General features: G+C 35.3%; 1 protein-coding gene across 2 annotated transcripts; it reads right to left on the reverse strand.

Annotated features, from left to right (window-relative positions):
* Positions 1-48: 48 nt before the first annotated feature.
* On the reverse strand, positions 49-18,739 carry ine (solute carrier family 6 member inebriated). 2 transcript variants are annotated; one of them, XM_018543338.1, is made up of 12 exons: positions 18,691-18,739; positions 14,151-14,951; positions 9,016-9,203; positions 5,819-5,953; positions 3,997-4,222; positions 3,518-3,785; positions 2,692-2,920; positions 2,346-2,458; positions 1,904-2,044; positions 1,616-1,816; positions 1,095-1,271; positions 49-537 (listed from the first exon to the last, which is right to left on the reverse strand). In XM_018543338.1, exons 2-12 carry the CDS (start codon positions 14,933-14,935, stop codon positions 367-369), a joined length of 2,634 nt encoding a protein of 877 aa, XP_018398840.1. In that variant the 5' UTR covers positions 14,936-14,951; positions 18,691-18,739; the 3' UTR covers positions 49-366. The 2 variants fall into 2 exon arrangements, with proteins under 2 accessions (XP_018398840.1, XP_018398848.1); XM_018543346.1 differs by lacking the exons at positions 14,151-14,951; positions 18,691-18,739 and adding an exon at positions 12,678-12,765.
* Between the last annotated feature and the right edge of the window lie 1,056 nt (positions 18,740-19,795).

The following is a 19,795-nucleotide window of genomic DNA, read 5'->3' on the forward strand; positions in this document are numbered from 1 at the left end:
GACTTTGATATATACAGAAATATACTCTTATGTCAAATCAGTGCTTGTCTATATAGTCTATCACATGACAATGGCGTAAAGAGTAACAGTTTACAAGAAGTAATAACATTTTATGAGAAATATACATATAACAGATATGTTCTCTTATCCTAATGACTCTTTCTCACAAGTGATTACTATCTTTATAACAAGATTATAAATATGGAATGTTGACTGCCACGACAGTTATCGTAATGACCGACGATAAAAGTACTCGAGCGAATGACATTTTTTGTTATTAACCAATTATTCCTCAAAATGCTTTGGCATTCTGTGAATTAAGTGCAGCTGTGAGAAACTGATCGTCCCTGCGGAATCGGTATGTTATCACGTCTGAGACTTTATTTGATTGTGGGAATTCAGTTGTATCGATGTATTTACGTCAGTTTGTGGTTCCTTGAGCATGTCCTCTGGCAGACTGTGCATAGGCTCCATGCAGTATTCCTGCCCGCAAACTTTGCACGCCTCGAAGTGTGGTTTGATGGAATTTTTGAATCTCTGTGGATGAAAGTTTTTGTATAGAATGCGAGATCTTTTTTTTCTAGCGATACGTTTTTTTAAGCTATTTTTAGTAAATTTTTTTTTGGCAATCTAACATTATTTTTAAATAAATAATAAGTTTTTTATTCATGATATAAAAAATCATATATATAGTGTCAAATTTTTGGTTAATTTTTAAAGATATTTTATATTAATTTTCAAAGAAATTCTCTTGTTATGATAAAGAAATTATTAAAATGATATACATTAACATATATATATATATACATATATATTTGTTTTCACAGTAATAATTAATACTAGAACTACCGACAATTAACATATACCTATTTAAAAAGATAAAGAGGGAAAATTAATTCTATACATATAAAGAAATTTAATTATATACATATTGTAATAAAAGTCATGGTAAACCTAAAAAAATATAGCATTAATAAATTTAATAAAAAATTACAATCAGTCATTCGGATTATTTTGATAGTTCTAATGTTCATTTTTTTATAGTTAATTGATTAACTTCAATTCAACAATGTCAACCATAAAACTCGACATACTTCGGCAAACGTGGCACCATCCGCTCTGACGAATACATAAACGGCAAAAGCGGGAATGCAAATTAAGGAGAGGGACGCAATGCCCCATCCGATCGCTTCTGCCCACCATGGATATATGTAATCACCGTTGTGGTAGGTCGGCGGCTCATAATCAATTAAGCTGAATACCCATACAGCCTAAGAAGATAAAGTAATTATAATAATATTGCCGTGTACGTCTTGAAAATTGCCGACTGCATAAAGATAAGTGCAAGGGAGCAGGATTAAAAGCGGGCAATTATCTATATAATTGTTATCATCAGATAAAAACAAGATATATCATGTTTTTCTGAGAATAACAGTTGCGCGAACGCGAATAATTAGCGTCTGTGAATCCGTTTGTAAATCCGGAATGTTTCATCGTACTCTGTTTGATTTACAGTCAATATTGTTTTTATTATTACTCAGATATATAAATTGTCGATGCAGAATAAAAGCTATAGTTTTAATATTCTAAAATTAATATTAATATTGTTGAGTACCATTATAAGAAGAGGCGCAGCGAGGAACCAACAGAACCGGAAGTATTTCGAAGGCAAGCGTCCAGTCATCTCCTTGACGTTATTGCACAGTCGCCGTACGCCATAAAGCCACGAGATCGCAATTACTTCGAAGAACGCCAAGAACATGATAGACATCGATGCGGCGTAATGATCTATTAGTTGGAAAAAATAAATACCGCCCTGAGGCAGTCGGAAAATTATTTAGTAAGGGATAAGAGTGTTAGTTTTGATTACACTGTGTAAACATCAATTCGAGTGTCGTTCTACCTGTGTAATATTCGGCAATCCAAATAAGAACGAAATGACGCATATGAGGAGAACCAGCACTTCGTGGCAGAGAAGATGACGCTTCACCCAATTTGGGAAACCGTCTTGAATCGACGTAACGACCACTTCAACAACGGCAAACTGAGTTTCCGGAGTTTATGTAATAAAGCATTGCAAAAATCCAATTATTATACGATCTTCGAAATAGAAAGCGCTTGTTAAAATACAATCTGCATTTATTAAGCTATTGAGTAATTTATGTTACTTTATAGTATTTGTTTTTCGTTTCATGACTAACGTTGTTTGTATCTCCATAGATAATTCGCACGATACAATTCGACGTAATTGCGTTGGCTTACAGATTAATCTGTAATCGCGCGTGTACATAAAATCGCGATATGAAATAAGGCTTTATCTGTCATTATTTGTTATATACGCTTACTTGACTGTTCAACGAAAGGCAGACCAGCATAAAGAAAAATAGCACAGCCCAGAGTTGAGAAGCTGGCATCTTGGCTAGCGCTTGCGGATAGATGACGAAGACTAGACCAGGTCCTTGAACGGAAATTATGATTTATCTATAAAATGTCATCAGGGGGAGTTAATCTGACGATGTAAAATAAACGAGGAAAAAATTTAAAAAAAAAAAAAAGATACAACAGTCTTCGACATTGTAGATTCTATTACGTCTTATACCCTTTCTCTCCATAACGCGCGTGACATACTTATATTGATACTTACATAATTTATCATATTTAGCGTGACGTAAACTTCATTTTTATACGTACCGTCAGTTAGGACAGCATCGACAGACATGTTTTGCTCCAGCGCTATATTGCCGATTGTGGCAAATGAGAATATTCCAACCAATAAACTACTGAAGGCATTTATGAGTGAAACGGCAATGGTGTCTACGAGGATTGTGTTGTGGAATCGATTGTAACTCGCAAAACATATCATCGAGCCGAAAGCGATTCCTACAGAATTGAAGACTTGCGCCGCGGCGTTAACCCAGACCTAATTAATAAATATTGATAATAAATGAATTAATAACAATAAATATTAGACTAATATATGAATAATAACTAATTATAAGTAGGAAAGTGCCATTTTGATCTAAGCTAAATCTTGCTGTTTAACCTTTAAAGAATGGGGATCTACCTTAAAATTTTTTCTTGAATAAGATTTATTATAATTCATTATTTCATTACGTTTTTTGTTTCAAAATAAGAATGTACTATTTCAGCGACACTACAGCTTTCTTATCTTGTAAAAGTTAATAAAATTCCAGTTTTAATTTATAAACATTCACAGTTCATTTCAACTGGATATCTACCAATTTTAACTTTAACTGAAAATTCAAGGTAAGATTCTTTTTTATCATGTAAAAAAACATAATTTTAATTTGAAGCTAAGTCGTTAATATATCTTTAAGTTTTAAACACAATAATAATGTATATTATTTATATTTCACTTGTGTATACATCTTCACATGTATATAATACATCTTCTACAGTAATAAAATAATTTCTGTTATTAATTACGGCTATTCTATTATTCTATTACTCATCATATTTCTCTGTCTTGTTAATCGAGAAATTGATATTACGATACCTTCGCATCGCCAAGCAATTCCCAGCGTGGATGGAAAAAGAATTGCAGACCTTTCGCGGCTCCCTCTAGAGTGAGGGATCGCGTGAGGAAGACCACGATTAGAAGAAAAGGCAGCGTTGCTGTCAGATATCTCACTTGCGCTGATGACTTAATGGACTTCCAAATGGAAAAATATACCATGATCCATGCAGTTATCAAGCATGCCACGAGCTCCCATCTCAAAATCCCTGGTTCTTCGATGCCACTACTAATTTGCAGGACCTTATTGCTAAATAGAAAGGCAATTATTCTTTCTTTAAACACTTCGAAGTTACAACACGCGATCGTTTTACGAACTATCTTACACGCGATTTAATAGCCACTTTAAACTTTTTTTATACGAAAATACACGTATATAGCAACATATAATATTATTCATATAATTACAATAAGAAACTGAATTAATTAGTTTAATTGTAAATATTAAGAAACAAAATTACTCGAAGAAATCCTCAGATGGTGTTCTCGTTAGATTCGGTCGAGTTCGATTATCGATGGACCCATAACTAGGCAGCCAACAGCGCGGCGAATTCCACGAATTGTCACAACGTGACCATGGTTGCTCCGATCGAAATGCCGAGAAGAAATAGTAAATTGCGTAGGCTATTATCACATTATGATAGGTAGACAATAAAAATGATATTACAACTGACGATAAACCTGCTCCTGTAAAGACAGAAATTAATACATATGTAATATATGTATAATAGTAAATTATTAGACGCAATTTGGAATATGTATTTCAGGCAGAGTAAAACTGCAGAAAAGGGGAGCAATCTCCGATGAGTCACCCCTAAGTTTTATCCGTCAGTCGTCCTTCGCTAAAAAGTTATTAACAAAAAAAGTTTTAAAACTAACTGCCTTTTATTTTTCTGCTATACATGTATGATAATAAGTATTATATTCTACACCTTCCCCTGTTAAAAACGTTAAATTTTCCACGCGAAGCGACTCTCACCTCTCCTCCCTCTTGCAAAAGGGCGCGAAACGAGGGCCATTTTTTTGCTCGCAGGGAAATAATTACTAACTTTGACTGTTAATAACTCTTTAACGGCTAAAACCTGTTGGAGGTCACTCATAGTTATTACCTTGACATATGTCATTGGAGGGGGCTCTCCTAAACAGGATATTTACCTATTTTATTTTAAAGCTGAGAATTTTGTTTTTATGCGCGCCTAGTAGCAGTAGGGGATGATAACTTTTTTTTGTTAATAATTTTTTAACGAAGAACGATCGACGGATAAAACTTGTTGAGGGTCACTCAGGGTCATGACAACACATATGTCAAGGTCAAAATCATCGGAGGTTGCTCCCTTTTTCTGCAGTTTTACTAGAATAAGTAAATATTAATATAGTTCGTATATATAATATGCAAAGCAATAAATCAAAAACAACGAGAATAAATTTAGGGTATCGATTAAAATATAATTGTAAAAAGTAATCTTTATTTACGAAGATACTAAAGATTTTGTCAATCCTGAACACGATTACATCTTTATTAGCATTAAAATATTCATAAAAAATAATATAAATAGATATTAAATTAAATTATTATGAAAGATGATAAGATGTAAGCCGGAATTCATAATCAGTTCTTATATTTAATAAGACTGTCTTAAGTATATCTTAAGATTAAGTCATAAGCCAATCATAGAGCCGTGTTAGTATCTTTCTTAAGACATTACTTAAGATGATTTTAAATATAAGAATCGCGACTATGAATGTCATCTGTCAATAATTAAAAATAAAGATACGTAAATTAGAACGTGTGTGATAAGAAATCGAGATTAAAAGTGCGCAAACATATAGCGGCACAAACATTATATAAAATAATCAATAAATTATAAAAATTAAAAGATAAAAGTAAAACGTGTATAAATGATTGTTATATGTTTTTAGAACTAATAAATACGAAAATATAGAATAATTAGCCGGCGAAATAAAATGTAAAAAATCCGTTCGTCGTTCGACGACGAAAACGAGTTTAAGCCAGGCAATAAAAATGTAATTGTTAAAAGGAAATAAAGAGACCAAGTCAATAATAAAAAGAGATCTATAAAGATAGAATGACGCTAAGAGGATAAAACAGTGATAATTTTAATCCTATTATATTCACTCAATTGTTCTTTTCAAGTTAAGCACGTTTCCAGTCAACGCATTTTACAACACTATAAAAATGAGCGCGTGAGAAGTGAGTTTTTATCAAATAGTCGTTGGAGATTTAATCGCCAATCTGTCACATCGCGACTCTTATCCATTTACCTTTCAATAACGGACACACTTGACCTAGGGCTCCGATTGGGCCGCGACGAGTGAACTGTCCGATGCTGAGCTCCATGTACAACAATGGTACTCCACATACTACGAGTATTAAAAAGTAAGGCACGAGGAACACACCTGAAACGATGCGATTAATATAAGTGAGATTCCCTCGGTGTAGACTAAAAGCATATATACAAAAAGAGGAGATTATATTGAAATACCTATAAATTAAGCTAGATTCAAATCTGAAAATAATATTATTAAATCGTTAAAATAATTATGTAGAAAACTTAAATATAATGAATAATATTGCAAAAATTTTAATCTTCTAACAATAAGTTTGAACATTTTATACAATTACTTTTAGATCTGACAGTTCAACAAAATTATTTTCAGATTCATGTCTAACTTTTAGACATTTCAGCAAAACCGTTCTTTTCGTGTATAATTGCAAAGAACGTTGATGGTCTTTCTTAAAAGAAAAAAAAAAAAAAAAGATGAATTCAGTTAGTGCGGGACACAGGTCTCGCCCAGCGTTTCACTAAACCAAGGTTTGCGCGTGTACGTAATAAGTGCCTCGACATTAATCATACTGTGGGTAGCGACAAGGTCACTGGATGTAACTCTTTATTCGCAATAAACGATGATCCGTAGCGGCGCTACGGATTACGACTTAATTTGACATCGAGCATTTAGCTGCCGCGAGAACAGGAGAGGTGACGATTAGTCAGCTGTTGGCAAGTTTCCTTCCATTGTCAAACTCGCTGATACAGCTTACCGAGCGCACGAATCATACTGTCGCACTTACAGCGGCTATTGTTACACGATTTGAGCTCTCATTTTGCTACACAGATTTTTTCAATATTTGGAACATTTTGGTCCATTTATGTAAGCGTCACGCATGTACAAATGTAATTTCTTTTACACCTCGCGCGGAAAGGTGTAAATTTATCTCAGTCTCGACGGAATGCTATACAACACATCACGAGCATAAATCATACAGCGTTATCCGATCTGTTTTTCTCTGTCGCTTCAATCCGAAGCTGAACAACGACACGAATGACAGTTTTCATTTAGTTCGCTGCAGACGATATAATATACGCGATCACATACTCGAAATAAATTATCGATATTAAACGAGAATGCCGGAGATAACAGTCGGAGCCGATTTCAATGTGACATATCAATAATGATTACGAGCGATTTAATTTCTGGTGAAAATCCAATTGCGTCGCACTACAAGGTGGATAATGACACATACTCGCATTAATGTTGTTACAGTTATTCACTACAGTATCGTCTTTATCACGAAAATGCAATTTAGTATCGCGGTAACAATGAATATCGGAACGTGTGCATCTCGCGTGCGCAAGTAAAATCGCATTATTTCCCCTGATTTTCCGGTCTTCCGTTTAATATGTGATTTTGCAAAATTATGCACGCTCTGTATTTTTACAGCAATACTATATGTGCTATTTGTATAACGAATTAACTTGCCCATCCATAGGCTGTTGAAATTACAGAGTAATTTCCAGCACATAATAAGCATGGAATTATATTATACATATTATACACACACAAAAGTTACAATTAAATAAATATGTTACATTTTTTATTAGTGATCTTTTAATTAATTTAAAAATAAGACTAATAAATAAATGACAATTAGTTAATTTAAAAATAATCTTCGTCCCTCTCTCTTTTTTTCTCTTTTCTAACGATTTAATTATTCTATACGAAAAGAACAGTTTTGCTAAAGTATCTAAAAATTTAACTAAATTATACAGATCTGAAAATAATTTTATTGGGTTATCAAAATAATAATGTAAAACGTTCAAATTGATTGTTAAAATAACAGCACTTTTCGCAGCGTTGCTCATTATGTTTGAATTTCTTACATAATTGATGGTCAACAAAATTATTTTCATGTCTGTATGTACCTAAATTTTTAGATATTTTATAACAAAACATACTTTCCTTGTATATTCTTATTTGTATCATAATTTCATTTAGGATATAAGCTTGACTGAAGATAGAATGAAAAGTTATAGGACGGTTAAATAAACGTCGAAATTCGTCAGAGTGTGCGGTGAAGATTGCATGTGTGGCACGCGATCGACTCTCTTGTTTGATAAAAAGCGAAAGATCTCTCCAATCCATTTTGATCTCCTCAATCTTCGCGCGAATTTATGTAGATCGACGTTGCTCGAGCGAGGCAATAAATCATTTCAAATCGTCTAAATCGGATCGCGTTATCCGAGCCGGTTTCCCTGCTCTTCAATTCGACCGGCGGAGTACGTAGCACGTAGAGATGTGATACTCGGCCGATTATTTCCACACCGGTGTCATTGAAATCGTTTACCGCGCCCGGCGGCGTAAGCCGTGTTCCGGCAAGGTCATGTATCAAGTTCCGCGAGCGAATTGCGCCACGCATCCGGGCTCCGGATGCTTCCAGACTTTGAAAATTACCGGCAACACGATACGCGGTCACGTTACCGGGATTGCGAGAGAGCTCGCCGCGTTGCCCTGAATCTAAAGCTCGGCTTACGCAAGACGTCGCGATTTTCACATAGGATCCGCCTCAATTTGCTCCTTCCGTGACGGGGTGTAATTTTTTCCTCGTGCTGCACGCGCGCGATTTTTATTCGATAATGATATTCTACTCGCGTCTACAAGAAGAGAGATCATCATCTGGCTGGTTCAATACGTGCAACAATTTATCGTTTACGATTCGCCACGTTTTCACGCCATTCGCCGCGATAAAACGTTGGAAGAATAGGAACAAGTACTTAAAGAATGTTTTTAAAGGGGGAAACGAAAAGACGTTTCGGAGCAGCTCCGTGCTCGTGAGAATTATAGGACGGTAGCATGAATTCTGGTTGCTCCGTCAGCTGTTCCGACACTGACGTATTTCGCAACGTGCAAAATAATGGCGTGCTCTTATCACAGCTATGCTAATCGCGGCAAACACGTCGCGATTGTGTGTCTGCTCATTTGACATCTGCTTTATTTTTTTGACCTTATAACTGCAGAGTTCTCATAACATCTGCGAGAACTCTTTTTTTTTTCTTTCTTCCCCTTCTTCTCTCTCGTGTATCTTGTAAGACTTCTTTCACACTTCGTAAACCTCATGAGTATTCTCATCACGATTACGCGTAATTTACGTAATAGATTCATGCATTTATCGTGAGACTCACCGCCGCCACTTTTGTAGCACAAGTAGGGAAATCTCCAGACGTTACCGAGACCGACGGAGTAGCCTATGCAGGCCAGAACGAATTCCATTTTATTCGCCCAGTGAAGCCTCCTGGGCTGCCGATAATCGTCGGGATCGTCCGCGTCCAGGTCGTCATAGCTGGTGTATGTAGAAACGTCATCTTCGAAACTGCAAAAATGCAACGTCAAGCTTTTATATTGCAAATGTAACCGGTCCTCGAACGAAAGACATCTACAACGCGGAATGCGAAAGAAAAATTGAGAGAGCTCCGAGAAAAATGTTACGAGTTATGACAGTTTAATGGAAAAACAGCAATAAGCATTTTATTAAATATTTCGCCAGGCGAATAATATAATTTAATTTTTGCATCGTGGATGGAAAAGGATATATATCACTTACGGGCAGTGCGTCTCTCTATATAAATTCCCTCGAAACAATAGATCAGCGAAGGATCATTATTACCGTGACGATTCTTTTAAGTGCCTAATAATTTCGCGCCTCGTATTATGCACCTACGGAAACTGTGCCTAATGCATTATGAAAATTTATTTGACGGAAAATCACACAAAGGCGCATCACGTGTCAGCGGTGCTACACGTGCATTTGCATGATACGCGTTCACATACAAGTCTGATGGCGACCATTAAATATTCATCGCCATTGTTTATACAGTGGTCGATTTCGAGCGTCATAACGTGAGTGAGCGTCATATATAGCGTACCGATTAGCGACAGTAACAGCTCATGTATTACGCGAAATATCATAGGATTGCCAATTATACCTCGTCGATTCCGCTCGCGTTTGCGTTTATACGGACGAAGGGTGCACGCAAACGAACGAGAGCCAATACCGGAAAGAATCCGGTTGGTGTTACCGTGATAAACCGTGAAATAGTATGGAACGTAAAAAGCGACTTTTGCACGGTACATTATGCAAGCGTCGGAATCGAGGAATTTTTATGCGTTTATCGCGTAAATTCGTACTTTACGGTGCGGTGAGCGTAGAAATGGTGTCAGGCCATGGGCGGTGGAGAGGCCAGGAAAGGGCTGTCGACAATGCTGAAAGATATACGCGACGCACCTGTGTACATTCCCGTTCGTTTCGCAACGGAAAACTAATATACCACGCCGCGGAAGCGTCGCGGATACGATAATGCGCCTCGTATACGGTATGTCGGTAGCTTCTTTTTTTTTTTAAAGAAGATATACGTCTGTCATCGTAAATGTGACAGTAACGAAGACGAGTGTCGGATGGCACCGATCGACAGAATTTTCGCGGCGGAGAAGGTACGGACTAATTTGAGATGAATTACGGCATACTGCTAAAGGTGTTTTCTGTGATGGACGTAATTATATCGTATTTCCGGTTTCTCTCTACTTCATACGCTGTAAAAGAATTTCATGTAACAACAATTATAGTGAATAATTTGGGACTTACTATTAAAAGTATATCTGCACACGCAAATAAAATTGTAATTTACAAAAAAAGTATTTTTTTACTAAATAAATATTTGCAATAGTAAATTTTCAATCGATGGAAGATAAATTTACAAGGTTCCTGATTAATCGCCGCGACCATATAGTTGCACGTGACGTTAAACAATTTAAAAAATAACACGATGAAATCACTGTTACATACCGTTTGTAAATAAAGAAAATTTGGATAAAACACAATACTAAAAATAGTGAGATTGCTTTAAAATTAACACTTTTAAAAATGAGCTGCCGAAGATATCCTTATCCCCTCTCCCCCTTGACAATCGGTAAATAGTCGTAAAAAGCATATGAGACGAAAATAGGATTAACCTCACTTTACATGCCTTCACTTCACGTGCCTTTTACGACTATTTACTGACTGTCAGGAAAAGAGAAGTGAGGCGAATCTTGACCCACTTTACAAGTGTTTTAAAGCGATCTTATTATTTTGTTTTATCCGAATTCTCTTTATTTACAAATGACACGCAAGAAACTTCAACGTGTTATTTCTCGTTTATGACGTCACGATCTAATATGCGGCCAGTCAAAAGTTTTTAACTTTAAGTTTATAGAAATTGTGCGTTAAAAAATTTTTTTTCTTAAGCTACATTATTAATATTTAGAAACGTAAAAATAGAAATATGATATGTATAATGTTTCACAATAAAATGTGTAATTTTTCCACATATTATTTATGTAATTTTACATACTTTTTTTTTACAGTGCGGATAAATTAATCGAAAGAGTTGTAGCGTACTAGAAATGTATAACCGCGATTGGCACATGAAAAAAGAATTATTTTGCTATAATATCTAAAAATTTAGTTAAATACAGATCCGAGAGAGAGAGAAAATAATTTTATTAAACTCTATTAAAATAAATTAGATATTCAAACCGGTTACTATAATAACTATAAATTTTCTGTATGTGTATTGTTCATTATGTTTAAATATTCTATATCTATTATTTTGATATAGTGTTTAAGAAAAGTAGTCTTCAGTCCTCTAATTAAATTTTAAATATGCTTCATCAAAATCATTCTCTCTGTATAGAGCGCTCCGTTCTTTATTCGCGTTAACGATCTCATGAAGACGGGTATCGTTTTCACACGCGGGAGAACCGTGTGCGCGTCGCTTCGAAAACGAGATGTGACAAGATCTAAATGTAGGACGACGATTACGGGTCGTTTCAAGCGCTGTCCCGTTTCAATGGAAGAAGCGGGACAGAATCGCAACAATATGTCACACCGCACAAGCACACCTACTTACAACAACCGGTGGGGTCTTACATTGTACACCTATTATCCACTTACGTCTTCGGGACGATACGCCGGAATTGCAGACCCTGGATGACGAGATCTGACGGCTTCGCGTCGAGCTTAGACGCGTAGCGCATCTCTCGTCACGTACGTAGAATCCGCTGTAGCCCGATGATAGGCGAGGCCCTAATCAGAGCAATCGAAACCGGTCTAACTAGACCGGTCTAATTAATAGGTGAATTCAATTTTCGATCATAGTGGATTCGTGTCTCGCGACCGTTTTCGCACGTGTATAGCACATCGACATTTGAACTCACCGAAATTATATCGGTTTCGATCTCCCGACTCTAATTTACGAACACGAGGAGAATCTGATGCAGCAGTTTCCGCGTTTTAGAACAGGTCGCGACAAACGTTGATTAGAGTTATCCGTGGTAAATTGAGAGCCGACTTCATCGACGCTGTCGATTAACTAACTTGACCCTTGCTCCTTTCCGGATCATAATCTTGATTGCAATGCAGGTATGCAGTGTGAAAATTCTATCAACAGCAATTAATATTAGTTGATAGCGTGATCGATCCTAAACTGTATTTAAGGTGACCTGTATATGGAAAATTGAATAGATGTTCTAGAGTTAATTTTAGTAATGAAAACTTAAAAAAAAAAGGATAAACATAATATATTTCAATTCATTATTATTATTTATTTATCTATTATTTCTATTGTTATATAATCTATTATATAATATAATTATTTCACACACAATCTGAGACATATATTTTAATCTTCCTACATTAAAATTTAATTCATTTACTTTCTATCTTACATTCTCTATTCTTTATCTTTAAAACTATGATCTAGAAAGGAACGATAAATTTAGATAACCATTAATAATTGATTCGACTAACCTTGAATAGTGTAAAGAATTGTGCTGCATCAACGCGACAAAGCGAAGTGGCAAATTTGCAACTCGCGATACAATTCACACGCATTAGACAAGCAGCTCCGGAACGTTTTACGGTATCTTTATTGTTTGGAGATAATCGTCAGAATAGTTCTCGAACAAAGTGCTCTCAGAGACTGAAGGTTACATCGGGCTACAGCTTCATTTTTATGTGTCGGTTCAGTTTATTTAGGATATTTACACAAAGTATTAGTTCCTATGCGAGAAGCATATGGGTGATAGAGCTTTTCACACAATTTAATCATGCTGCTAATTCACGATTATGATGTATTTCATGGTTGGAGATAAGAAACACATTACATAAAGGAATAATTTAATTTAATGCGATGGAAGAATAATTTAAAATTCAACGATCATCGATTGCCTCGAATGTTTGCCAATTTTTCAAATAAAACTCGATAATTTAATGGAATTTAGGTATTATCTCAAGTGAGCGCTATTATTTTTCTTAAGATAAATCTTGCTTTCTTAAGATAAATCTCTGTGATAATTGTCTCTCAATATTATAATATTTTCGTCACACGTCATTAGACGTTGGTATAAACATGAAATTTTTTATTTTATCACAAAACAGATGCTCTAATAATTATACGTGGAAAAAACGGGTCTGTTAAAATATCTAAAAATTTAGTTAGATCTGAAAATAATTTACAGATTTGAAAATAATTTTATTGGATCATCGAAGTAATTATATAGAATGTTTAAATTGATGACAATACTACAGAAAATTTGTGAATATTTTAGCAATCTGTTTAAGACTATACATAATAATTATTTTGATAGTCCAAACAAAATCATTTTCAAATCAGTAGCTAGGTGAAAAAAATGGTTTTGCTAAAGTATCTAAAAATTTAGCTAGATACACAATTTGAAAATAACTTTATTGAACTATCAAAATAATTATGTAAGGCCTCAAGCTATTAAAATATCAAAACTTTTTGCAGCATTTTTCATCATGTTTAAGATTTTTACGTAATGTTTGAAACATTTAAAACTTATTTTCAGATATAGTTAAATTTTTAGATAAAACTTGACAAAACCATATTTTCCGTATAGCATTGTAATTATCCCTTTGAAGACTAATTCCTTTTTAAGAAATATCGTTCTTTAAAGAAATAAAAGAAAAAATTCGGTAAGATTAATTGCGGTGAGATTAATCGCGTATTTCAGAAACAGCGACACAAGAACTGACTTCTATCTCTTCTGTTCGCCACCGAACTTCTGCATTTCGTTTTACGAGATAAAACACGAACGTAACCTGATCGTTTCTTTTGTACAGACTTTGCTATTCGTTTTTGCACGAAAGCGTACTCACGTTTAAACGGGCACGCGTGCGCGCTATCACGTGGAGCGTGATTCACGCGGCCGTTTCTTCGAAAGTACCGAGGCACAATCGTAGGTAATGTGTCTCACTTACGGTGGCGGATGTACCACGTTAAGCAGCTCCGACGGCGAAGTGGGAACTCTACGTATCGTGAGCTTCCGGCCGTCAGAAGAGCCCAGGCCGATCGACGCAAGAGATCTGATCGAGATCGTGTCGGGGAATGAACGAGTCTGGCTCCCGTTGTTCTCGGTGTACAGAGAAGTCCAGGTAGGTGATAATTGATGGCAGCAGGGACAGTGCTGATGGTTCTCATCCATGCTGAAGGTTCTCGGTGAACGCACGTTGGCACAATAATGACGATAGTGACGTGGATCATTGCTTCTGGCGCTCGATCTGCCAGGGCTATGGAGTTGTCCGTTGTCGCGATCCGAACTCGACCCGGAGTCAGCTTGATCAAGTATCAGCCGTGGTTGTGGTCGCCGACGATGGCCTTCTCGAGGAATACTTTCGGGACTGTCGTCACGGCTGGGGGGGGCCACCCTTTTAACGTTGTTACCACTAGTACTCGGCACAACAACGATCTCATGTTTGGCGGTGTTCAATAAACGATCTCTCTCTTCTTCCGAGGACCACTCAGCTTCGATCTCGGGGCGTTTTTGATGTTGACGGCGGATTCTGATCACGTCTGGATCCGCGTCGTCGGACACGTCGTCCTCTTCTTCGAGCATCGTGCTCATTTTACGCACAGCCTGTTTGCCAAGGAATTTGCCGTAGGTAGCATCCCCGTGCTTCGACGAGACGGATTTGCTCTCGTTGCGCGGTTCGTCACTAGTGCTGCCATTGATGCCGCTGTCGTTGTTACCGCTCTCGGTGTCCATAATCGCATGACCACTTCTATAGACAAAGATATATATATATCATATATATACATGTATATTGAGGGAGGGGAAAAAGACCTCTATTAGTGTCTTAGGAAAATTGGCAGTTATAAGCGACCAACTTTTTTCTGACACACATGCAGTAAAATAAATCTTTATGCTTTAACAGAAAGCACAGTATGGTAATATTCTAATAATACGTTAAAATCAATGATAAATTACAATTAAAGATCGAATAAATTAGTTCAAATTTTGAATTAAATTAATTAAATTTTTCTTAATTAAGAGAAATAATCTTATTTTTAAAGCAAATCTTACTTAAATATTTCAATATAAAATATTTATATTTACATATACGTATCCAATTCTGCAAATCACGCGTCAAGATCTTTTTCAGTTTTCGAACACAAAACTAGAGTAGTAATATCGCATATTGTTAAATCGATTAATAACTTTGACAAGCAATTTAATAATATTGATGCTAACAAGTTACAAGGAGATATTAAATTTTAATTAAACTTTTAGGCGCATCGTGTAGCGTAAAATCGCAAATCACAAAATGACAATTGGTCCAGTGCATAAATAACACACATACGACTTTTCGAAAGACACGTGTGAATAGAAGAAAAAAGATACAGAAATTATTAAGTATTCGCAAACACATACACGCGCACATCCGTCGAATTTTCAAAGGAGAGGTTGGCTTCAGATTTACTGTAAAATTTAGGAGATAGAAGACTTTCGACAATCTTGAGACACCCAGAAAAGAAACTGATAAATAAACGATGACGAGAAACGTCAAACCATTGTTCAGGCTTCCGCCGATTTTATAGGTGATAGTGACACCAGTGAGGCGATGAAATACTTGTAGAGTTCAAACAAGAAGAACATCTTGCATCCGTATCAAACAACGTGATGAAAGTTCGAATTGATAGTCTGTGACTGACCTATAACACGGATTGATAGTCTGTGACTGACCTCAATAACATGTAACATTTCGTTAAAATGGTGTGCTCGCAAAAACTGAGCATGCCTTGAAAAATTATTTAGAAACTCAATTTAAAAAAATATTCGTATTTATATGATGATACATAACTTATGAAAATTTTTTCACTTATTATTGTTTATAAAAATTTACGTTTTATATTTCTTTATGCATTTATCTTCTTTTATCTTTTCTATCTTTTTCTCTTTTTGTGCAGAGACATCTCTCTTATAAAAATTTTCATAAAATTTTTTAAATATTTGATCTATATTTCGTGAATAGTTATATTCTGCAAATGTTCTCTGGGATATTTTCAATGAAATATTCAATTTAACATACATATCTGCGAATTGTATCATCCGTAACATGGTTACCGGTGCGAACAAGCTTTGAGTGGCGCGAGGAGTATCTCTCTCTCTCTGCGGTAGTTCACACGATTAACATAAATTGTCGAATATGTTAGATGCCTCGTAACGAATATCAATTCGAGAAATTTGTAACAACCGATAATTTAAATTATTTACTGGCGAACGATTCATTATATCACTAATAGAAATCAAGTGATATTTTATGAAACTTCAAATATTTACACAATATGAATATTTATTACGTCTATTAATACTACAATTATCAAAACAATCGAAGTGATTGATTTGTACTCATTATTTTTTTTATCTTTATTATATTGACTCGTTTACTGAAATTTTTCATGATTTTGTTAGAATATACATAATTAAATTAACCAACTTACTTTCCTCTTTATCTCTTTCCATTGATAAATATACTTGAATTTATGAAATTTAACCAAATAAGTATAATTAAATAATAAAAATAAATGTATATGAATTATCTCATTCTACCATTAATATCGTTAAACATAAATAAGATATCGTCGTTGAAAAATTGTTTTTCTAATAAATTGCAACACATGAGAGCAGCAAATGTTAACATTCTTTAACATTAATATTCTCATAGGTTTAAAAGCCTGATTATTTCGGTTTGTTTCAGCTTATCTTAAATGCCTCGACTTTATATTTCTCAATATTAGTATTAGTTAATTATATTTTATTTACCTGTTTAAGTTTAATTTTTTCTTGTTTCCGTTTTACAACTTAAATCCGTTAAAACAACTTTCTTTCGTCTTGACATAACGATGAGAAACAGCCACGTGACTACGCGCGTACTCCTTGCAGATACGACTGACTAGGTTGCGCGACTCTTTATGACACTCTGATAGCTAGAGATAGTGTCATCGCAGGTGTGTACGGCTATCAATCTAATATGATTTGTTACAAATTCTTACGCTCAACAATGTTTACGAATGTCTTATGACGTTCAAACAATTTCCACGGACAGCCGTTACATCAAATGATCGCTATGGAAGAGTAATCGCGCTAATTATAACATTTTTAATTATTCAAGCAAATAAGTTTTTTGCAATCAATGACAAAATAATCAATGACGAATGATCAACAAATGACGAATTAGAAAAGCAATAATCGTAGAGAATAATATTTTACACACATACTGTTAAATTTTAAAGGAAAATAGTAACCAAACAATGGCATAACCATCATTTATAATTAAATAATATTTCATCATTTTTAAATTCCATATGTGTTAAAATATCAAACAATCCATTTTTATAATTCGTTTCAAAGTAAACAACGTTTATATTAACGTATGAACTTAGTAAATAATAAATTTAATTTGATTCTTTAGTCTCTATTATTAATTAAGTTTATACATTAATATGAACGTTGCTATATATACACATATATCATACACTATTCAACAAAAAATAAGGAATACAAATGAAAGAATAAAAAAGCATTTTAAAGTTTAAAATATATACTTTAACTCTCATTTGATTGTTTAAAAAAAAAATGTTTATCTTCAAAGTCTAAATCTTGATAAAGATCACATGTTATGTTTTTTAAAATTACGTACATTCAATAGTCTCTGCAGTTCGACATACAATTTTTTATAAAATAATTTAATACTTTTACAAAAAATATAGCTTTACCTATAAAACGTTTCTTTTAAAATTTTTCTTACGGTTTTTCTTTCAAATGCCTGCATTTCTTACAATCAACGTTAAAATTCGGCAAAAAATTCGCAAAAATTTCTCATTTCCCTAGTTCTACAGAATAAAATTTAAAAACGATCATATTAAAAATATTTAAAAAAGCATATTAAAATCTAAACTTCGAACTTGAAAATGCTCTTTTAATCCTTTGCAATGAATGTAGTCTTTGTTAAGATACAGAACTATACATATATACATGAATAGCGCATTCCACGTGTCAGAAATACATACATATTGCTTAGAATTTATAAAATAATCATAAAAACATATTAATGCTCATATTGGGTTGAAGGTAAAAAAAATAAGTAGTATATGCTATGTGTCCAAAATATTGGGGATACAGTCGTTTCAAGACATACTCTTTACGTTTGTAGCTAAAATTACAAACACATAGAAACGCCATACATCTTTGTTAATTTTTCGGTATTTTGTACAATAAAAATAAAAAATTCATAAAACCCGCGAATTTTAAGTAATTTGCGAACATATTTGAAAATTATGCATCTTTGTTATGTTAAAACGAAACTCTACACTTTCCCTGATAAGGAAAAACAATCGTGCGTCACACTTCGAGAAATCGAGATCGGAGAGCGCGCGCTTTTCGGAGGGAGCGAGCTGTCGCAGGTAAGCGTCATTCGATGATACTTCCACGCGCGTCACGTGTCACGCGAGGTGCGTTACCTGTCAGATTGCAGCGTGCCTCAAAATCCTGATCGGATGCGTCTCGACGAGACGAGCAAAAGTCATCCGCGTATCTCTCGAGTGATAACGAGACTACATCCACTGTACGCGCACACACACCCGCGCGCGCGCGAGCGCGCGTTTCTCGAACGTATCACGTGTACTCTCATCTGCGCGGTATAGCGCGCCGTTCGTTCTCCGTTCACTTCTTTATTTCCTCAGTTTCCTTTTCTCGGAATAAAATAAATCGCACGATCAAAGTACACAATCGCTTCGGAGCGATCGCTTTCGGGCTGCGAAGCCCGACAACACACCGCCGTGAACCCGCGTTTCACGGCGATCCGGGTTCATGTGTACGCCCGTGCGTCGCGATTGCCCGGGATTCGTGACACACATACATACACGCGTGCACGGCACGCACGTATATATATATATATATGCGTGCACAGCACGCACACGCCACACAGGCACACACTGTGTGATACTCACACCGCGACGTCAGCGCCGTTGTACGTGCGTGATTCGCGACGCGTGCATAGTTGAGAGACTCGAGTCCGAATCGTATGACTCGCGTACAACTACTCGGCCTGTTCTGGGGGGGGACCGCTGATATCCTCCTCTGGATGCGTGCCCACCTCTCTCATGGTCAGCGCCTCGACGACTATTTAGCGGGGTCATGTAGGGGGAGGTATCAATGTATGCTCGGTCATGCCATCGGAAAGGAAGATGAGCAGATAGATCGCGAGTTGTGAATGATTCAATTTTCTCAGATTCTAGGATCAAAGTTCGAATAGTTATTAGCGAAATTGAAATAGGAAAAACGAATAGAATAATAAATGCCGAGAGAAAATAAGAGATTGATATCCAAATTTCAAGTTGGTCAATGGAACATTGTGTAAACGTTTATTATTATCAATGTCAGGATTTAAAAATGTTTCATGTGTATAGTCTCTGCAAAAAGTACCTGGAATTGGAAATTTATTCATACTTCCAGTATGAGAATGAATGTTATAAACATATGAAATGTGATTCAATATTCGTATTTAACGATACAATTTTATAGCTAAAATGAAATTTTTTTTATTTTAGATTGATTATTTTTCAA

This window comes from Cyphomyrmex costatus, unplaced genomic scaffold (genome assembly GCF_001594065.2).
Source record: "Cyphomyrmex costatus isolate MS0001 unplaced genomic scaffold, Ccosl1.0 scaffold112, whole genome shotgun sequence".
Taxonomy (NCBI): domain Eukaryota; kingdom Metazoa; phylum Arthropoda; class Insecta; order Hymenoptera; family Formicidae; genus Cyphomyrmex; species Cyphomyrmex costatus.